Consider the following 22,837-nt stretch of genomic DNA (forward strand, 5'->3'; position numbering starts at 1 on the left):
ACATGAAACCAGAGAAACAGCATCAGAGTACTTCAACAATGTATTCACATCGTACTGACGGACGTCATGATGTCAAAAATATCTGTTCTCCAATCATGGAGCTGTTACAAGGCCTGCTGCCCGATCATTTAGGTTGTTTCGTTTTTGTATTGCATGATTATCCCATTTTTTTATTTCTAAAAACGCTGAAAGCTGCCCGCTCTTGCTCGGCCAAATGTAAACCACAACTCTCCATCTACTATTGTCTGGTGTTGTAATGACTGTGGGGAAAATGGTGCATGGTATTGGATCATAACAGAGTGTTAACTTAGGGGAAGATGGCTTGATTCTCCAAAGATGCACACAGATCCTGAGGTGAAGCAAAACTCCTCAATGACAGGACATCAAAGCCCTAAAGTGCAACTGGGAACAATTTTTGAGCCGTCATGGCCGCCGCACTCTGAACATTAGGGCCTCTCTGCTCCACTGTGGCTCCAACCTTCTTCTCCAGGGCAGGAAAGAGCTCAGACTGAAGAGATTTTAATCTCACAGCTCCCCCTGAGGCAAGCAACTGCTACAGTGACGGACTACACTGCAGAATGAGTGAATCATCTGTCGTTTTTTTTCTATTCTTTGTGATGCGACACACTGTACAGGTCATATTAATAATCATGAATCAGTAACCTCTTGATTATACGGTAGAGAAGAGACCCTCAACTCCAGTCGATGTACCAAATGTTACTCAGCACAAACACGACTCTGTGTACAAAGTGCATTGTAGATGTAAATTGGCAACGTTTCAATATCCAAAAGCACACTTTATTATTATATGGGCACATAACTATGCATGTAACATTATCAGGGCATTCTGTGCTTTTAGTTTCTCAATCAGCCAAACGACCACTGGCGCTCTAAAACACTCAAGCACCTGCTATCTGTTCATGGGTACCAAATAATAAAAGCTCTGGACCTGTCTGTGTGTGTGGCCACTGATCTCACTGGTGTTTCCATCGGCTACACTGTGAACGATGAAATGTAACATGAAAAATGTGTCTTCTCTCTTTCACTAATGAGCACTCAGAAAGTACAGCTCAGGCTGGTGGTAAGTAGACAGAGAAATATTAATTGTGGCCTGATGATGGCACTCAAGATAAAGACAAGGGGTTACCATAGTGATTTGGATTATACTCCAGGGAGACTTTCCTTTGACATAGACATAATAGTTATATAGCAAATGTCAAGGCATCAATAGTTGAAATTGTTTAATCGGGATGAGAGAGTTGGACCGTCTGACAGAATGATATGCTCATCTTGAAGCAAAACAAAATGGATGCTGCGTTATATCTTCTGTGGTGCTGGAGGAACTTTCATTATGTCTGAAAAATAAACCCTGCTGATGTCATCAGGGTTTTTGTGGTTATTTTAAATTACTAAATTTGTGACAGCAGTTAGGAAGACTTGGAGGCAAGGATGGAGTTTCTGATGAAAGGTGATATAAAGTTACAATATAGGAAATGTAGATTATTTAATAAAGGATGGTTTGACCCATATATAAATATATATATAAAGATAGAGGCCATGACAGCCCCCCAAAAGTGAAGCCAGTGTTTTGACTGCAATATAGGTCACAACTGCCAATTTATGGAAGAGCAATGCTGAAAACCCAGAGTAGCACTTTAAAGTTATTAAAAACCAAATGCTGCCCAGTGAATAGACGGACGAGAGGATGTGGGAAGTATTGAAAGAAAACTTATTGAAGCTGTCTTCAGTCATTTTCAAAGACTCATCCTGCAGTTGCCAATAATAAAAGAATCCCTCCCTGCAGACTCTGATTCGACTTCGACAGACTTACTTCTCTGTACCGACCGACCAATAATAACTCCCTGTAGTGGAGTTTCTTTTTTGACATCTCATTCCTATATTAGTGTCCAGAGTAACCTCAGCTCAGAAAAAACCTCAAGTGGTGTTTTTTCCTCTCAGACTGCTCCGAGTCTGAGGGTCACTCCAACCTATTGATCCTGTCTGGGATTCTTCTGCTCATCAGCTGCCTTCTCAAGTCGACCCCATGACCTTTTGTCAGAAAAACACAGCTGAGCATCAACATTCATTCTCTATTTTTTTCTTTATTTTTCTCAGAACAATAAAAATAGTTTAACAAACGAAGACTTCTTCATTCTCTCCAGTTCGCCTTGTATTTATAGCTGAAATGAGACAAATGCCCGATCATGTCCATTTCCTCTCCTCCTGGCTCCGTTCCCACCCCGGAGCTCCCTCTCCGCCCGTGGCAGGTTTGACAGGGGAGCACCGGGGCCTATTGCTGTGTCTTTTGACGAGGTATACAGGCTATTCAATGATTGGTGACACGTTTTTCGAAGCGGACATCACTGACGTTTGCATCTCGGAGCTTTTCCTTTTTGTTCAGAACTGCACCATGCGAGGCCTGTTTGTACACAATCGGTAACATTGAGCAGGTTATGACTGATGACACATCATGCTTGTCATTGACTGGCGGGACGTTAGAGGATAGAAGACACAGTTGTAACTGTGGAAATGCCACATTACCGACACAAGAGACGAAGACGAGATAACTGACGGGTCTCAGATCCTCTGTTTGTCCAGAGGAGATAAAACTGCGATGCGGAGGGTCCCTGAGGGAAATGAAGAACGTTGGTTTGAATGCACAAGAAAGTCATAAACAAACACATAGGATTAATGGTTAGCTTCAAAAACGGAGCAGCTATCATTACATTGCAGTGATACTGAATAATTACATGGAAGGAAGTGGACCTCTTATGCAGCATGTGCAACCTATAGAACTAAAAGCCTTTTCTTTTTTTTTACAGTACTTCAAGCACCTTCTAAATGTCATAAAGCAAATGGGCCCTCGAAAAGCACTCAACGGAAATGTCACATAACTGGGTTTATACAGTTTTCACTTCTCAGTAAGTACGTAGATCTGAGGAGTTTATGTAGCTGTAGCAACAATATTGTTTTTAAATGAATCTGAGATGAATTTCACTCTTGGCAAAATCTACTGAGGCTGTAGATTTAGGCAAAAAGTGGATGGCGAGCGTGACACCGATTAAACTCAGCACAGATGGGACAGAGAGTTGAAGCTTGTTGTTTTTTTTCCTATAGCACGAGACTGTGGTGTCCCGGATCCCTCCTGGAAGTTGATTATAATGGGATCCTTGTGTGGCGTTACCGTCCCTCCTCGCCAACTGAATACAATCACATGAATCAGGGCTGAATGGCTGAACAATCAACAGCAGAGGAAATGAAAGATGCCTGAGTAGTTGTGGCTATTGTGCACCTGATCAGGACAGAGGTATCAATACAGTCTGAACAAACATAAGATGTCATACTAATCAAACTTGAAAGAGTTCAAAACATAGAAATATTATACAACAGAGAAAAGATGAAAAAAAAAAAAAAAAAGCTAAATTACTGCGACCCATAAGAGATGAGAGCGGCAGAAGAGATATAGCAAAACCAGACAGAGGGACAGAAGCAGAAAACCTTTGCGTCCATGTCAGAGTATTAATACAGTAGTCCAGAGGTCTGAATGTAATAGTGGTGGATTCGAGCACCATCTCTATGGCTGGGGGTCAGAGGGTCACTAGTCAAATCAGGTTGGAGGTTTATGGCTGTCAGGGCTGGTTTCCAGTGCAGAGCGGCGGGCTGGCACAGTGATGAGGATAATGACGTCTTAGTGTCACATCGGATCACACAGCAGACACACAGTCACAGAGCAGGAGTGGGCCGGCTGGACCGCGGGGGCCCCAAATGTACCCGGTGGGCACTAAACAGTCCAAAGGCCTGGCCTTTAGTGTTCCCATAGTTCAGTGGAGCTCCAACACAGTGCGGACAGGATAAAATGAAGCTGGATGTAGTCAAAGATCAAATGTTGAGAAGGGATCGATACATATCGTCGAGGGAGCAGTTCAACTAAGCCACACGGCCTATAGAACAGGTGGACGTGTGTTTGTCCTTTTCAGTCAGTTGTTTCAGGCCCAAACCAGAAGGGAGCTGAAGGCTCATTAGTTTGAGGGTTAAATCCTCTTCTTCACTGGTCGACCCCCCCCCCGCTGGGCCCATGTGCTGAGTGCTCCTGTACAACACAAAGGAGATGGGTTAGACTCACACATCATGGATTGAATCAAAAAAGATAATCAGTATTAAGAATAGAATAAAAATCAAGAATAATAATTAAAAAAAAAATAAAATAAAAAACTCTCCAAAGTATCGAGCATGCTAGCATGTTAACATGCACATAGGAGTTAGGGTTACAAGCATGTATAATATTCCTAATATGAACCATAGTTAGCTAGCTTGCATGCTAACATATGCTAACGAGCACTAAAAACAAAGTGCAGCTGAGGCTAATGGGACTGTCATTATTTTTGCAGCTTGATAAAAACATATTTGATGTGTTGACGGTACAAGAGGAAAAGACTGAGGATCAACAAAGTCTTTAGGGTTCATCTGTGAATGTAAGCAAAAAATGTCACTATAAATCCATCCAATAATTGTATTTCAGTGGAGATGAGACTGTCTCTAGAGCTGCTCACTAAGCTGAAAAGTAAAATTACATTTCATTCCCATTTCTACCTTCACCAAGGAGGTTATGTTTTCATAGCCGTCAGTCAGTACGATAACTCAATAACCAGTCAACCAATTTCCATTCGATTTCAACGGGGCAAGTATGAACTAAAGGAGAAACCATTACATTTTGGACCAGATCCCAATATAAACGGGCAGATTTGTCCCCAATGTCTTTAACATGGTGACATTTGAGTAAATTCTGAAGACACTGTAATGACACTCGGTGGAGCGCACACCTCCGTCAAGGCCCAGCCGTCGCCTTGACTTCAATCAAGCTGCAGCAAATTTCACACACTCAGACATCAGCTCCTGAAAAGAGCCTATGAATTACTCTCTGTAGAAAATGTGGAAAAACGCACGCTGAAATTGGTCATTGTTTTTGTGTGACCTCTTTTACTAAACAAACAATCCAACAAACAAATGGAAAGGGGTGGAAACACAACCTCATTGGCCACTCAGTTTCAGCGCAGGTATCCTTTTAGATGCGAATTTGACAGATGGGTTTGTGAAGTTTAAAAATATGACAATTAAATTACTTTATTTGCAAACACAAATTACACAAAAAGTTTCAGATAATAAATATTTGAAGTCTGCTGTCCTCCATTTTTGTCCACATTTAGTAAACATGAATTCTTTGTTAATCCACAATCTGCAAAATGTCTTTTGTTACTAAATCAGAGAAGAAACTGTAGCTTACCTTTCATTTTATAACTACACGGTTTCTGTAAAAACTTAAGTTAATAGATTTCTTCATCCAAACACTTCCAGTGGCCTGTGGCAGTTCCTTCATTTTCATACAAGTTTCATCCAAAGATAGAGCAGAAGAGGAGGCCTTCATAGCAACAGCCACTGGTGATTCAAAAACATCTTGTAGCTCAAGTAGGGGTCTGCAGTGACATTCAATCAACCCCCACGCGAATTATCCACGTCTTGAAAAATTTCACTTGTTCCATTTTCAGATTTCTCCAGTGTTTTTTGTTTGTCATATTTATGCTTCTTCTGCTCCAGTGAGGGGGAAAAAACTCCAAAAATCATCTTCTGTTTTGCATTGAAGGCCGAGTCACTCGTCAACAAACACTGAGTCGTCCATTGCCTTAAAAGTTAATATATATATATTTGTATATAAAAAAAGGGAGTTCATAAATTATTCAACAATGTTCAGTAGATAAAATACCACTTGCATTTCTGTCCTGAAATGATCACTTTGTGCTTTCTGCAAACAAAAAACATTGAAAAAGAAGCAGCAAATTTTTGCCAGAGGTTAATCCATATAAAACAAAATATTGTCTCTTGAAATCTTAAAGGTTCGCTCTATCTGTGTCGATTGGTTAATCCGTTGCTATTTGTGGCCGGCTCCTCCAGCTCGTCGTCTTCAAAGCCGTGAAAGGTGGAAGTGTCGCTCTCTGAGGTGGTGCCGAAAAGCTCCTCGGCTCCGGTGAAGGTCCGGTCTTCCTTCTCTTCTCTGCGGGCGGCTGGGACACAGGATAGAGTCAGTGAGCAGGTGACGGGTAAAAAAAATGGCAGACAGCACCAAACAAAGGCTACAACATCTCTTCATTTCATAATTTCTTCCCAATGATCCATTGTGGAGAAGCACTTTGGAATCAGTTAGAACACACACAAAAAAACGTCGAACTATCTACTCACTTGTGCATTGGCAGGCTGAGAAGGGAGACCCAGATTTACCCGTTTTCTTTCCCTGGCATTTATTACAGTAGTTGCTGGGAATGCTCGTCCCACCTGGACCTTTTGGACCTGTGGGGCATTTACAGGTAAACAAGTTGGCAGGCAAACTTGGTCAAAACCTTGTATAAGGTGGTACCGTACAGGGGCAATGTGCAAAACTGATGACTTAGTTGAAAGTTGTTGTTTTTTTGCAACCACAATTGTTCGATTACCCGGTACATGAAAACATTGTGTCATATTTACATTCCGTCTTGTGTCAGTCGGTTTCAGCCTTTTTATCTGTTTGCACATCGAATCAATCGGACATGAAACAGACTTTGTACTGGGGGTTGAGAGGATAAAGTCCATTTAATGTCCAGTTCAACAGATTGATATTCACACAAACAGCTGTAGGTGTCTAGAAGGATGATGGCGAGAAGCGTTCAGTGCCATGGCAGTTTGTGTCTCCATCAGGGTAACAACTCTACACTCAGTGAATTGAGTTTCTGACAGGACACCACTTGCGACTGTCATTTACAAAAGAAGTCACTAAAGTGGTCTGATAATAGAAACTACTTGCAGCAGCCGATGGAGAAACAACCAAACCTCTGGTGTAACTGTATCAATCATTAAGGGCCATGTCGGGATGTAGAGCTGGACTCTAGCTGGTTTGGCCAAACATTTGAGGGGTTGGTGCAAAATAAATCATATTTTCTAGTACCTTACTTCATGTAGGTTAAACTGTGCCCCTTCAACAAACAACGTTTTTTAATTATTTCATAAAAAAAAAGGAAAAAAAGAAACTGTAGGTGTGTTCATTCCGTTAGCCATGCAAGATCCAAGGGTCTCATTATTAAGACACATTGAATATACGGATATGTCACGGCCTTTGTTAAACCTTTAGTATTGAAACTGAGGCGTTAAATTGTGTAGACACATGTATACTTGTATCTTTTTGTCTAGTTTACTTCCTGATTATGGTAACAAGTTCTTTGGATTGGCTTCTCAAGTTAACAGGATGGATGGTAGACATGGTAGAGATCCCTGTGTCCTCTTAGTGCATCAAGTGGGGGTTGAAACATGTACTGCCTCGATAAGAGTGAACACTTAACTTGCGTTTGAGCACTGACAGCAGATTGTGGCTGATCTGACATATCGCTGTTTCCTGATTTTCAGGCCCTGCAGTATGAAGCAGCTTTTTGTATATGACATTTTTGGTTTGGTTTCAGAAACCAGTCACTGAAATGAAATGGGATCAGCAGGCAGGCTTCTTACGTTTGTGTCTGTCAGTCTGTGGTACAGAGGGCGATCTGGACGCCACCTTGTTCCTCTCTCCAGCTCTGTTCTCCTCCGCCAGGTGGGAATGGGTGTAGTGGTAACTGAGTCCTGTACGGTTCCTGTAGCGCTTTGCACAGACTGCAACAAAACAATAGGCAAATGTTCAGTCACACAATATATGAATAAATGTAAATTTTCTGACCACTTATCTATAGGATGAGAGTTTTGTCATAAATGGGTAAAATAAAAAAGGCATCATTGCATTTGATGGAGGTGAATATTCAGCGTCTGGGTCCAAAAGGTAAAAAAAAGGAGCATTTTAGGATTTCATTGCAACAGTCAGTCAAATAAAACAAAACCCCAGACAGCAGAGTAACCATATCTCAGATTATCAGCACCAGGGAGTTTCAGTCAGAGAAAAGTAAGCTAATATTAGAGCCTGAATCAATAACCAGGACTGCCAACACAACCGCTCAACAATCTGTCAAAATAAAAATCCTTTAAAGACGAGAGACCAAAAGTGTGAACAAATGAAGGTACCTGAGGTCGAAGATTTTGAGTTCTGCTTTTGTTTGTTTTTGTCTGAAACAGAAAAGACACAATGAGATTGTGCGTTTCAAGATCCGTTTTATCAGCTGATGTAAAATCCAATACCCCTTAACTGGATTTTCCACATGCATTTTGCATGAACAGGGAAAAGTTCATGAGTGAGACAATGGTAACTCTAGTTCTGCTTTTAACTGTAAAAACTGTGTTCAAGTTACACTGGTTGGTCATTTTTCACAAAGACCACCCTGAGGTTGTTTAAGAGTAACTTCCTGACATGTGGATATTCCAGATAAAAAAGGTTTGAAGAAAAAGTCAAATTAAGCATCTCATCTATATTTTACCATGCCCTTGAAATGTAGCTTCCGTCTTCAATCCCACTAACAAGATAATGATAAATTTGGGTACAGTTATACTGTATATATATTTGTGTTGTGAATTATGTGTACAATATATGGAATGTTCTTTTGTCAAGATTAAGTGCAAAAATCACAGTGACTCTTACAAGGATAGTTCACACAAAAATGGAAATTCCCTTATTATCTACTCATCACTATGTCGATGGAGGCGGGGGGGTACAGTCACTTCTGGAGTTTCAGGGGTAAACGGCTTTGCTGCTAAATCCGATAGTGTTTCCCCTACTATAATATTAGGGGGACGCCCCGCCCTTGAAGGCCAGGTAATTTTTTTTTTATATAGCACCAGATCTCAACAAAAGTAATTTAAAGTTACCTTTCCTTTAAAACAGGTCTATAGCTTGCTCTTTTATCAGACAAACGAAATTAACTTATGTTATTTTTCTTAATAACACAACGTCATGTCATTTCTGTCTCTACATGATCGTGCGTTTAGATTTCCCTAGAAATCCTGATGCGCACACAAGCACACACAGACACGTGTGCGCAGACACAGTTGAGAACACTCCCACCAGCATTTACTTCAACTGTATTGTATAATGACTGAATTTTCATCTTTCTGAAAACTCACCAACTACTAGGATATATCAGTAAAAAATGATCTCTAAGGCCCAATCCCATTTCACCCATTCTCCTCACCCCTTGTTTTCAAGAGTTATCTTGGCCCTTGAAACAGTCACAAAGGTTAGATGTTGAAATCTTCCCCTTCAAATTGGGAATGCACTTCAAGAAGCCGCTACATCATCAATAGTCATCGTGAAAACCCGACACATCATCATTAGTCGTCGATGTAAACATACACGACAACTTTTGAATAAACCAATGCCTTTTCTTGCGCTAAAGTGACAAACCTATAATATCCTAATAACATCAATGCTAATGCAGGTGAATCAATGACATTTGCCATTCATCCAATGGAAAATTAAAAGCTTGGTGGCTCTACCATATTTCACGTATGAATCAAAAGCACACAGGCTACTAGCAGGGGTCTGTAGAAGCCCTGCAAAGATGCTTTGTTATTAGAGGAACAGTATTATTGGAATTTTTAAATCCTTAAAAATTGAGAAAATACTACATTTGAGGGTCTCTTGCTGGTAGGGCTGCTCGATTATGGAAAATATAATCACGATTATTTTGGACAATATCAAAATCACGATTATTTAAACGATTATTAATATGTGCCCTTATTCTGAAGTCTATGTTTTATTTTTTTAATCACTTCCGGTTCCGGTAAACACCGATGACGGCTGCGTGTCTTATTCCTCCGTGAAACCAGCATATCGGTGCCCGGTTATTCAAACCCTTAATGATGGCAACCCTACCACTCTCTGACCGACTGACTGGCGCGGAGAAATGCGGGTCCGGTCTGACCGGTCTGAACAGCCAGGGGGGAGCGCGCTTGAGAATAGCTGTGCGCGGCGCGGCAGCTACATGGTCTGCTGCTGCCCTCCCTGCTTTTCCACTCGTGCTGTTTTTTCACCGCCGATCACCACACACACAAATCGCCTCCTTCACTTTACAGCTGCTTGAGAATGAGTGCCAGTCAGCTGGGCCGCTGAATGCTTTGCGGGAAGGACTGAATTGCGCATGCGTGTATTTTTCGAAAAAAATGCCAAATAATCGTTTCAACTCGATTATAGTAGTTTAGAGATCGTTTGACCCCATAATCGTAATACCGATAAAATTTCGATTAATCGAGCAGTCCTACTTGCCGGTGAAAGGCATTCTGGGAAATTCTCATAGCCCCCGGTTTGAAGTGTGGGTTGGAACACTTGTCCTAACAAGTATCGGGACAGCCCCCCCACCCCCCACATGCGAACACGCAAAACGGAGGGAAAGGGAGAAGGGGTGAAATGGGACAGGGCCTTACTGTCACAGACGTATGGCTTGTCATCATCCAGGTCTGTCCTCCTGCGGCCTGAACCCCGACCCTGAGGAAAAAATACCCCATTAACCCTTATCAAAGATATATGAACCTTCCAACAAATAAGCTGCTGCATCATATATATATAAATATTGTATGTATATGAGAAAGGCATGCCTAAGCCACTACCTCAGCTAAACAACTTAAATGTGATTTGATGTGATTGGAGAAGAAACATAAAACCTTGTTTTTTAACAGAAACTGACATGATAGGTCTCCCTGAACGTCTTGGGAGTCCCTGCTCATGTGCAACTGGAGTCCATTTGTCCACTTACTCTGCCTTTGCCCCGATGTCTCTTTTTGGGAGTGTTCACCTCGTAGTCATCATCATCATTGAAAGCGTCTTCTGCTGCGTCTGCTTCCAGAACCCTCTGAGACACAGGGAGACAGAGCCACAGACACAGATAAATGTCTGATGTCATCATATTCTTTATTGATCGAATTTGTTTAGTACCAGTAGGGTGAATTTGTAAGTTATTTAAATCATGGCTCTCCAGCCTTTGTTTTCTTCCATGTTGATTCCAAAGGTACATTATATGGAATGTAATTATCTGGCGATGTCTTCTTGTGACAGAGATCGAAATAATAACTCGGACTGACAGACATTTTTTGACTGAAGTTTCTTTTTTTGATCTTTTACATGATTGTGTGGACGTTACTCATTAGTTTCATATATAACAGTGAGTAATTGGGAAATCAAAGTTGAAGCAGTTCACTTGTCCAAACTGCCTCTCAGCGAGACAGCGGTCAGCTAACGAGCCCCGCAGGTCAGCTGGAAAAACTTGGCAAGTTGCCTTGACAACCAGTCGGGGCGCAACACTTCCCTGTCCGAGCCGGGGCCCTCAGTCGCTTGAGTGACACCACTGAACATTTACAATTTAAACATTTGGCTGACGAGCTTAACCAGAAAAACACAGGGACTGAACCGACCTGGATCTCCAGCAGACTATCCTCGTCGTTCTTCGCGTTCCTCTTGTCTAGACCCTCTCCCCGCAGCAGCGCCTCCAGTGTGGTGCTCTGGGTGGGCAAGGCGTCCTTGGACATGAGGCTGCCGTCTGCACAACAACAAGCAACACATGATGACTCAGCAAAACATGAGCTAAGTGTTTATACTATCACGCCATGCCAACACATCTACGGTCTAATGTTCACTTTAGGTAAAAAAGTCCCACAGGTGTTTTAACCAATGCTGTAAATACTCAAATTGTTCTGCTGTTCTCTGTAACACATGGCATCTTTGGACTTTCCGTCCTGGGAGAGGGATCCTTCACATGAGGCTTTCTACGTTCTTTTTCCCCTGTTAAAACGTTTTCTTTTGGTTGTAGTTTCTCCTTTCTTTTGTTGAGGGTTAGGGGCAGATGATGTCACACCTTGTTGGAAACCAACATTCATAACGTCTCTCGACTTAATCTGCTCATGTTGGTTAATTCTGTTAATACTTTATACTCAATACGTACATTCACAAACTGTTTTTACGCTACGTTCATTTTGCAGCTGTACCCCGACATGCTGCTTCAGGATCAGGGCAGAGATTACGTGTCCATTATCCTTGTACTGTGCTATAGCATGCCTCCTCACTCCCCTGCTGACGTGCACTCACTTTACACTTTAACAATAAACACCACCACTAATCAGAAGTTATTAGGACCGGTACAGTACTGAAGATTACTTTGTTCTTGTTTGATTCTCTCCAGAGTGTATGAGACACGTAGTCAAACACATTGAAAAATCAGATCAAGATTCAGTCGGCTGGGGGGTTGTACATGAGCAGCGTTCTATAAGCACACATCTATTATCCTCTTCCTCTCACACTAGACATAATAAAAGCACATGGCAAATTGCTGGAGCAACTGTTTGTTATATCAGCTGTCACCACTTGTTTTGCCTGGAACCGAATGTGTCACGACAAGTATCTTCACAGCACTATATAACTGACAGGGCATATGGTTTCATGCTGAAAGGGAAAGCGTTGTCATTGGTGAGCTGCACCATGTAGGCTGACTGTCCACAGGAATCTCTGAGGGCCAGTGAAGTTAAGTGGCTTATCTCTTTAACCTGAACGCATCATGCAGATATCTCCTTCTACAGGGAGCTGAAGACCTAAACAAACAGTGTAGGAGGGAAGCGAGTTGACAAAGCAGAGCAAATAAAAGCTTCGACAGTCGGTCGGATCCGCAAGTCTTATTTACAAAATCTCCTCTCCACGGAGAGCTGCGCGATCTGCTGCTCTGTGGATGTTTGGAAAGAGGACACACTTCAAAGCCCCTCCGACTGCAGCTTTCCATCAGCCCTTCATCTCACCACTGCGCCCACTAGAAAGACTTCTGCAGAATATCGAACATGAAGTGCAGAAGCAACAGAGCACTGCATAGGTATAGGAGGCAGACACAAGAGGTAGGCGTGACAAGCACATCCAACGCGCTCCTCTAAAATGGGCCCCTCCACCATGTGGCGGCAGCCCCAAACCATTGTGTCTGCACACGTTGACTTTCAACTCTCCGCGACGAGACAGCCCCCCCCTCACACCACCGCTTCCCTCCCTCCCAACCCATGGGAGCTGGGGGGCTAAAAATAGAGCCAGCAGCAGCCTGCAGCAGGGAGCTGATTCTGCATGCAGCCCCAGTCTCTAGCACACCATGAGTTAGACGAGCTTGCCGAGGCAGCGAGACAGAGTCTGGCTGCTGCCCTGTGTTGGGCACCTCTGGCCAGCTGCAGGACATGCTGCAAGAGACGCCAGGTTAAATCAGGGTATGTTTCCCCTCTGATGGGCACTGGCAGACAGCACATACAACCCACTGTTGTTGGAGAAGGGAAGGGACAGCAGGGTGGTGGTGGTGGTGTCTTTGCGAGCGCCAGCTCAGTGGAAAACAATAGACTACAATGGGATGTGTTTGGAAACAAAGGCTCGTTTCTATCCTCTCTTTTTCTACACTATCTCTCCATCTTGTTTACTCCTTCCAGGCTCTTTTCCTCTGTCTTACTTTCTCGACTTCCAAAACAGTTGTCCTTTCACCACATGACTCAAGAATGATCAGAAACTAATAAAAACTTAAACATGTGACATTATATTTCTCTCTGTTGCCATGTTCATTAGGATAGTGCAACATCCCAGTGGGTATACAAGCCTTGTGCACAGTTATTCAAGCTCAGGATCTCTGGCCACAAAACACACACAGGCTGCACCGCAATTTATAGAGACGGATGGAGGAGCTGCCAGAGGGAAAGAGACTAAACCAATCAGCAAGGGAGGTGGTAAGTACAAAATAAGATACAGGGAGAATGTACTGTCGACGAGAGCGTAAACGTTTTGAGTGAGCGGTTTCAAGTGGCAGCCCGAGAAAAGCCAAACTACATTCAATAACATTTATTAAATACTGTCTGCAGTGGCCGAACTCCGTCTCGCTGCTCCCAGCAGTGGCAAATCTAATTACATGTTCTACTTCTCACAAAACAAGTTTACCAGCCGGGGTGAACACAGCCACATTTCATCCTCTGAAAAATGACTGGCAGCCTGTTCTGCTCAGTGTGCGGAGACAGAGTGATATGCTTTTAGCGAGATTATTCCAGATCATCACCAGTAATCACATGAGCTGAAGGAGGTGGGTGGGAGACGAGGGAGGGAGAGAGAGAGGGAGACAGAGACGGATGAGCGGGAAGAGAAAGTGAGCTGGAAGCGATGGGCAGGTAGTTTAAGGACAACGGACTGCAGGGTCTTACCGAGCTGCAGACCATAGATGCCCAGGCGGGGATCCGTGGCATTGTGCAGTCGTCTTTTCTTTCTCCAGCAGCGGGCGGGGTACGTGTACATCTGCCCGGCTGAAACCCCTGCATGATAACCACAATACACATCAACACAAAAACTATTTCATCTCTTGAAACACTTTTTTTTTTTTTTATAGCTTTACTACTTATTTTGCTAAATGGACATGTTAACAATTTGTTTGGTCTGACCACCAATACAAAACACATTTATATTCAATAAACAATCATATAAGGTTGGGCAATATAGATTTGTCGATTGGCCACTGATGTTAGCCTTTAGAAAATATGTGCATTTATTTTTACATTTTAAAAGAAAGAATTTTCTTAAATCAAGTTCTATATATTGCAATTGTGTTTATTCAGTTATTGATAATACATGTTATGGTTAAACTGTACATTACATTTCTTTGTCATAAGGGCAAAATGTATACATCATCCAATATAACTGGAATGTTTTACTCTCCAGCGGTACCGCCCCCCTCTTTATAAACTAGACAACTAACAACCAAGTTTAAAAAGGTCACCTTGGATTGTGGTTTAATTGCAAGTGGCATTTTATTGACTTAACAACGCAGTGAAAAAGCAATCAGAAGATTAATCAATAATGAAAATAATTATTTGAAACTCTCGTCAATAGCCCTACATAATGTAGATTTGCTTTTATACAAATATACCAAATACAACTCTCAGTAAATACTCTGTGTATGTGTATGTGTGTGTGTGTGTGTGTGTGTGTGTGTGTGTGTGTTTGCCCACCAGGACTACGGTGGTGCCGCTCCATCCAGATGTAACAGTTGTTCTGAGCCACACCAGTTTGTGAGTCGAGGAATGGCAGGCGGACGCTGCGTTCAGCACAGAGGCGGGCATTGTAGCTGCGGCACTGCTCGATGGCCTCCTTATAGAACTGGTCGCCCAACCTGCCGGGGGGGCAACATGAGCAGCAGAGGTCAGTGACCCTTAATGATTTGGTCGACACAGCAGAAGTGAGGCTATGGATAAATGTGATCGTTTGCTGTCTACGTCTACATGCATTGCTCCTCTTTTGCATCTGTTGTGCGTTGGGGACGTCATCAACACTCCCACTTGCTCGCTCATGTTCCTGCTGTATTCTCACATGAGCGTAGTTTTACATTTTGCTATGGCGCTAGCAGGAAATGTCGAGAGCCACCGACTTACACATTTGTGTTCTTTGATATAGCCTCTCAAGAAAATGTCTAATGTTCTAGTGTCTGTGTATGTCGGAAAATTACTTTATTTGCTAAGAGATGCCTTAAAGCAGATCAAAACAATAGTATAAGGAAATAAACAGCAGATGCTTCTTTGAACAAAGAGTAATACTGTCAGATTGGAAATACTCCAACACCAAAATAATGCTGTTAGTATCTAATGAGCCGTCTAATCAGTTCTGTTGAAGGTAAGTATCAAACTGAAAAATCTGCTAAGTCTCTCTGTCCTCTTTCTGGCTTTCAATCAGGGAAAAATATGTAGAAAGAAAAGAGGAAACCCAGTTCCATCAGTGCAGTGACTCTGCGGCGCCCACTCCTGAGGTTAAACATATTATTACCTCTGTGGGCTCTTTGTCTGATCCGATTCTCGATTGGCTCTGAGCTGCGCTGGCCGGTTAGATTATCATGACGACACTGAATCCACGGCCTAACATTGTTGCTCGATGGTCAGAGGAGCGAGCAGCAAAGACTCCACACTTTAGTTCCACTTTTCTTGGTGCCACTGAGATTTTGGCAGTCCCTTAAGGTGTCAGAGTTAATATTCAGAGTGAAATGGGGGAGGATATTTCACATTCAAGCCCTCGATCGGTGCCACACGCCTGGTATGGTAATTAGCCTACTTAATTAATCTCAGCAGAGTGTCTAGTACAAGGGCAGGTTCTAATTTGACGACATCAAAGATGAGGGTAAAGGCTTCAACTCCAAAATCATGGTAAGGTACTTTGTATGTGTGCTGTTTTATCATAGGGCAGACCAGTTCATCTAGTTGAACATCTCCACATCCGCATAATGAAGTTCCCCCACATGTTCTCAATTACAACATTAGGAAGACGGCCATTTTGAAGTGAAACTAATGAGCTGCGGGCTGCGAGTCAAGCCCGGAATCTTAAACTAGAGGTGCAGGAGGTGGGAGGCTGATTTGTCAGCGTCTTCCAGATCCTGCGCCTCGTCTTTCTCTCTCCCGCTTTCTCTTTAGGTTCGCCTTTACCCCTAGCCCTCCATGAGAAGACGTCCAGCAGATGAACAGCCGTGTTAGGAATGCTGTCCCGCACAAAAGCCCAGACAAAGCCACAGTGTGTGAGGCTTCCTGGGAAAACGAGGCTTCATTTCAGTGTGAGTGAGAAGAGTAAACAGTCACAGGTACAGAGTGAGCGCAGGGAGGGGTGGAAAGGTGTTTGAGCGAGAGAACGATGAGGGAGAGAGAAAAATAAATTCAACAAGACAGAACAGTTCAAAAGACAAGATGGAGAGAAGAGAGGTTGAGCACTTAAGAGCAGATTATGACTAATAAATATGGGTCATTGCTTTTCCTTCAGCGTGTTACAATCGCACAAAGGTAGCAGCTTTATTGTAGACAATAATCACACTATTACAGGTCTACCTTGTAAAGATGTCATACAGCTTTCTCAGGTTTTAAGAGGCCGGGATTTTTACAAGCGCAACTAAAAGGGCACTGGGAGAGCGCATTCCTCCACAAAGGCTGATTTGCCACTTTATATCGTGATCAGACACATGACATGTACACAGACGTCTTCTGCAAACTCTTCACATTAAACCCAGGCCAAATGTCCTTTATTTGATATTGTTTAAAGGAATATTTGTTACCATACAGTAACTGAATAAAGATCATCCCGTAAAAATATAAATAAAAAATATGAATTTAGATTCACAAAAGCTAAATCATAATCCTGAGATATTAGGACCCTACACATGCTTTTTTTTTTATCTCTGCATTAATTCTTGAGAGATTCTCAAAAATGTAAAAAAAAATAAAAATAGGCTTAATAAACCAAAATTGTATGGATGCTGCCCGAACCCATATCACATCCTTCCACCTAGTTACAAGATGCTCCAGCCAGTAATTTTTTCGGATACTTGCTTATAATCCAACTAACAAACAAGCAAACAAAAAAACAAACAGGGGTGAAAACGTAACCTCCTTGGAGGCAATAACACTGGAGTATACTCAAAAACAGATTCGGTAGGACATCTTCCACGTCCGTATCAAACTAACCCCTCTGCCTCATTGCCATTCCCTGATATCAACACACCTTCCTGATGAAACGCTTTGTGACATATCAGCTTACTAAAAACAGACCAGCTGACCTACTGTAAATGCTCCCTGAAGCCCACTAGAACGGCACGCTCACTGGCAAGTGCCAAGAAACGTACTCGAGTCCAACAGAGTGTGGTGGGGTGCTCTCCCGTCTCAAATGAAGTGTGCAGGGGTTGGGGTTGGGGGATGAGCGGGGAGAGGGTGAAAGAGAGCAAGTATAGGTGCCGAAAGTCTTCTGGTGGGTGAAGCCTATCTGTGTGGCGACATGGCACGCTCTCCATCCGAGAATCTGCCGCCCCGAGCAGCAGGTGTGCTGGCTTAGGTGAGAGATTTCTCCGACACTTGTAATGAGTGATGAGACCCGAACGTGTGACAACACAGGAAGGGAGAGGGAGTCATATCTTCCTCACGCACACGCATCCACCCACCCGTCCGACCGTCCCCCCGTCCATCGGTGTTCTAACTGTCATCACATGTATTACAGCCCAGCTTTCTGGTACACTTTGAACTACTGTACTTGGGGGCTATGGGGTGTTTGGGCTATGGGGTGGTTGTCCCCCGACGGGACATGGACCAATAAAAATGCTAAGTGTCAAATCAATTCTTCTGGATGGGTTCTGTCATTAGATTGCTCTTTTCAAACTGATGTTTGTGCAAGAGTTCAGTTTTCCAGTAAGTCTGGTTTTAATAGCTTACTTGATGCTATATAAACAGGGTGAAAGGGCATGATTGACAGCAGAGTCCGACTCGTGATTGGTCGAACGTATGTTTCCACCACTCTATTTCCTGATACTACTCCTACAATGCTACTGCATAGACTCTGGCTCCAAATGCACAACATAGCGTCATTCGTATCCAGGATATTTTGGCTCCTTCTTCTCTTAATCAATTCAAGACACCAGAAATGCTGTTTATGATAAACCAGGATAATTCTTTTCAGAACACAATATGTGGTTTTCTCTCAATCAAGTCTAAAAAAAGACAAAGTTTGAAGTAGTACAAAGTAGCATGGGATCATGGGAATTGACCACCATTGCAGTCAGCTTCTCCTGTTTATGATTCCTTCAGTGTTTATCATTGAGGAAGTTTATAGCCGGAGTCAAATAATCTGCAACAGTCTAACCCTCTGCCAATCAAATGGACCTGATGATTATAACCAGTAAAAAAGATTAATACATACAGGGGCTGCAACCAACCTGCTGCTAATATTTGCTCAGCTTGTTTCCCTAATATCTTTAGAACCAAATGAATACAATCCTTCAGTCAATCTCATAATTAAATATAGTTAAAAAATACCAATATATAAAAAGGTGTAAAAAAGTTACTCCATATGATAAATAGTACATTTCTGACAGCACTGAGGCATAAACAAATGGGATACAATGCCTTTAACAGTTCAAATGTACTGCACAGTTACACAGAATGAAATTACATGCAAGTACATAACTCAACAAAATATATACAACAATAACTTACATTTTATATATCAGATGGTCAGATGGTGACAAAGTCCTGAGGACTCGAGGACTCAGAGTAAACTAGAAAAATTCTGATTTCACTTGTTTTAGGGCTTAACAAAAAGGTGCCTCAGAGGTACAGTATGTGGCACACATCCTCTATATCTTCCAGTTGAGTAGAGAAGGTGAGTGTGTGCACGAGGTTTTGGAAAACAAAAAGCAAGTCTTGTGGCCAGCGGGGGCCTCCGCTATCAACGTGTTCCTGTCAACACTTAGCCATGTCACATGGCTGCGTCCGTAATGCGAGCATGCGTCAACGCTTGTTTTGCATATCTAATGACAAAAAAAGGGTTTGCAGTAGAGAAGCTCAGTGTGTGATCTGCGGCCACAGTAAAACTTCTATATAAACTTTTAACACAGGCCAGCATTGAGGAGATGTGACTCATGATGATCTAGAAAAACATAACTTCAGTCACGTCTGCTCTGTTCAGGACGGTTTTCAAATCTGCAGGTGCACGTCTGTTTTACAGGAAGCTACAGCTACCACATAACAAGAGCCGGGAAGGAGGAGGTCGTATAGAGTGACTGCATCCTTACAACCACCTCTGATTGCACCAATCAGAACCTCAGTCTGGCTGAGGGCAGGCATAGAACCAGAGCATACACCTACACACTCAAGAGCCAATAAAGAGCCTGACTCACTCAAAGTGTAGGTTTCTCAACACCGGCGACAGGGTAGAAGATAATTGGCGGAAGGACCAGGAAGATGAGTCCGACATGTAGAAACCTCCAGCTGTGGCTAAAAATGTTATGAGCAGCTTTATGAGCTTCCTTATTAATTAAATATTCCAGACTCCATTATAATCAGCAGATTGTGGAGATTACCGTCCTCCCATCACGACGCTCGGATGAGAGGGACGGACCTCACACAGACGTGCACAGGCTTGCGCGCTGCAGCCTCATCTGCCGCCACATCTCCACAACAAAGTCAAACCCGGCGTTTTCATATCTCATAAGTGAATCAACTAAATAGAAAAAAAAGGTCAAACTGGTCCACAGGAGCGACATCCAATTAGTGTCAAGTATGTATAATTATAATCTGACAAACTTGTGAAATGAAGTCAGAAACCCGAGACAGAGACTAATTATAGCAGATTGAAACACTTCATTAAGCACGGCTTATAGTGAGGAGACATTTCACATCAGAATGCTAAAACGTCTCTGAGATGAAACAGCAGCTTGACAGCAGACGTGCAACAGAGCTGGTTGGGACCCAAGACAGGGGGAAGGGTCCAATGAGGTTATAATGAAATGCGCTTTTCAATAATAAGGGAAAGTATTTGATGCAGGACATAACGGTAGATCACAATTACATCGAGCACTTTAACATAAGCTTTGCTGTGCATGTGCCTGCAGAGGGGCGCTGTGATAGTATCCTGTCATTCAATGATGGGTAAACAATTGTGAAGGCAGGGTCAGTGCATGAGAAGTGCAAGAAGCTTCAGTAAGCTCATGGAAATAAAGGTTCTTGGGAAGCAATTAGCAATCAGTCTCTTCCAGAGCATCATATAAAGACTGCGCAGGTGGATGAAGGAAGGAGCAAGTTGTTTTGGTAAAGGAGACTTCAACTTGACATGTAGTCTCCTTGACTCTTCATTACATTACATTACATGTCATTTGGCTGACGCTTTTGTCCAAAGCGACTTATAATTAGTACACTCAACATATATGAGGGGCCATTTAGGGTTTCAGTATCTTGCCAAAGACACTTCGGCATGCAGATGGCCAAGAGTTTGAACCGGCAACCTTCTTGTTGGAGAACCACCGCTCTACCCCCTAGGGCTAGGCCACACCGCCCCGTCTTCAGTCATCACAGACGTAAAAGGAGGTTGTAGGGGCCACTTAATCGTTCGATAATTTAATTTCATCTTTGGATAGTAGTTGGGCAATCGGCTACCGTCTGACAACAAATTAGCCAAACAAAACAAAAACAATGACACTTTTTGCAGGTTTTTCATGACCAGACAACATTTTGGTTAATCTCTATTAACAGCGATCTGCATCTGCATACAGATAAATCAAAAAGGCAAATATCTGATGCATCTCGGTCAATGTGATCCGCCTCTTTACCTCCACACACAGACTGTTTACCTGCAAACAACCTAAGCTTGCTCAAAAAACGATTGGTCGAACTACAAACAGAAACCAGAAGGTTTCTGGCCCCAAAGTCTACATATCCACATGCAGAATCTTTTTTATAGAGATTTAAGCAGGAGCTCGGTGGTTCAATCCCCAGCTCCTCCGATTCTAAGTGAACCAAATTGCCCTTGACAGTTGTACTGATAGCGTATGAATGTGTGCATGAAAGGGTTAATGAATCTTGTACTGTAAAGCTCTTTGAGTGGCCAAAAAGACGGGAAATGCAATCTAAAAATAACGTCCATTAGGAAACTAGAAAAGTGCAAACTAACCCTTAGCAGAAAATAGCAATGCTCAATGAAAATAAAACGGTCGTGCACAACCAGACATTCAAAAACATCCCTCCGCATTCTCCTATAGGTGCAGTAACAACACTAGTGGGTGATCCGAGGTGTTGTGTGGTCCACTCCTCGTGCTACGGTCCACGGAGGAGCCAGGGTACCTCTGTGGAGGAGCAGATGGTTCTCCTGCCTGTGCCCGACACTTCCTCCCTGTCGGAGCATCTCTCTGACAGATGGGCCCAGGATCCTGGACCAGGCTAATCTCCAGCACTCCTCCACTTAAAGGCACAGCAGAGAGATCCTCACACACACACACACACACACACACACAGTCCCACAGAGCCACGGCGAGCCACATTACAGCCCATCACTACCTGACACGTCCAGCTCCATGTTCTGTGCATTTTAAGAGACAAATGACCTGGTCACCATATGCAACGACCAGAGGAGGGGGCGAGCGGTGTGCAACTTACAGTAACACGTCCGCCAGAGAAATTGGTGGAACAACAAGGGGAACAAAGGAGAAATGAAAGCAAAATGAGGTGGAGCATTTCAGTGAAGTTGAGGGGACTGAGGTGACCATAGCTCGGGCTGCTGGAGCCTATTTCCACCGGCGGACTCACACCGCCGCTGACACTTTTTAGTCGTTTTCGCCAGCAGCGAAGCGTGCGAACACAAAATGCCTCCTCCCTTCGCTCCGCCGCGTCCCGACCACGTCTGCGCTCGGAGGAAGCCAAAGTTGACATGTCGACATTTCACACCGACTGTAAACCACTTTCGGAATGTCAGCTGAGGTTCCGCCGCCGAGCACGGAGGAGGAGGGGGGGATCGACTTTTACCGATCCGGTCCGGCGGCGGCTCCGCAGACTATCAGCCACGCTGTCGACAGCTTTTCCCCCAAAATAAATGTACAACCCGGGGGAGGACGACAGTCTCCCGGGTTGCGTGCAAACCCGTGCCGGGGAGAGGCTCCTCCGGTGCGGGGGAAATGTCAGGCAGCCCCGCGCACATGTTTGAGACTAAAACGATCAGAACATCTTCGCGGAATAAAAGAAGTCAGCTGCCGGGGCTACTTTGCTGTGCAAGAAGTGCACTAAATACAACATGGACAGCTCAATGCGACGCGTGCACACGACAGCAAAACGACATGCACAAGCGGCCGGCCGCAACACACGAGTTGGCAACAAAGTAATAATTCACAATTTCCTCAATGTCTAAATTACTTACGCTTTTAGTGGGTTCTGAATGACAGCCGCCATTTTGCTACCATGTAACGCAATATCGGCGTCTTGCAGTTCTGAGGGAAACCTACGGGAATTGGCCAATCGGCGCTCGGGGTGAATTCGCGGACCAATGGGTGTGCAGCACAGGCGGACGGGGCGTGGCCGGACGAGGGTAAACTGTCAAAAATTATTTTAAAGGGTTTTCCCTTCTATTTGAATT

General features: G+C 43.4%; 1 protein-coding gene across 3 annotated transcripts; it reads right to left on the reverse strand.

Moving 5' to 3' along the window:
• Positions 1-2,022: 2,022 nt before the first annotated feature.
• Positions 2,023-22,678, reverse strand: LOC128451373 (zinc finger protein DPF3). 3 transcript variants are annotated; one of them, XR_008340094.1, is made up of 11 exons: positions 22,622-22,678; positions 14,932-15,092; positions 14,131-14,238; positions 11,344-11,468; positions 10,689-10,784; positions 10,360-10,420; positions 8,068-8,109; positions 7,525-7,665; positions 6,232-6,339; positions 5,282-6,056; positions 2,023-4,090 (listed from the first exon to the last, which is right to left on the reverse strand). XR_008340094.1 is itself a non-coding variant. In XM_053435172.1 (10 exons), exons 1-10 carry the CDS (start codon positions 22,651-22,653, stop codon positions 5,896-5,898), a joined length of 1,035 nt encoding a protein of 344 aa, XP_053291147.1. In that variant the 5' UTR covers positions 22,654-22,678; the 3' UTR covers positions 4,179-5,895. The 3 variants fall into 3 exon arrangements, 1 of the variants encoding a protein (XP_053291147.1); XR_008340095.1 differs by lacking the exon at positions 8,068-8,109; XM_053435172.1 differs by lacking the exon at positions 2,023-4,090 and having other exon boundaries at positions 4,179-6,056.
• Positions 22,679-22,837: the final 159 nt, after the last annotated feature.

The sequence above is a fragment of the Pleuronectes platessa genome, chromosome 11 (assembly GCF_947347685.1).
Source record: "Pleuronectes platessa chromosome 11, fPlePla1.1, whole genome shotgun sequence".
Lineage (NCBI taxonomy): Eukaryota > Metazoa > Chordata > Actinopteri > Pleuronectiformes > Pleuronectidae > Pleuronectes > Pleuronectes platessa.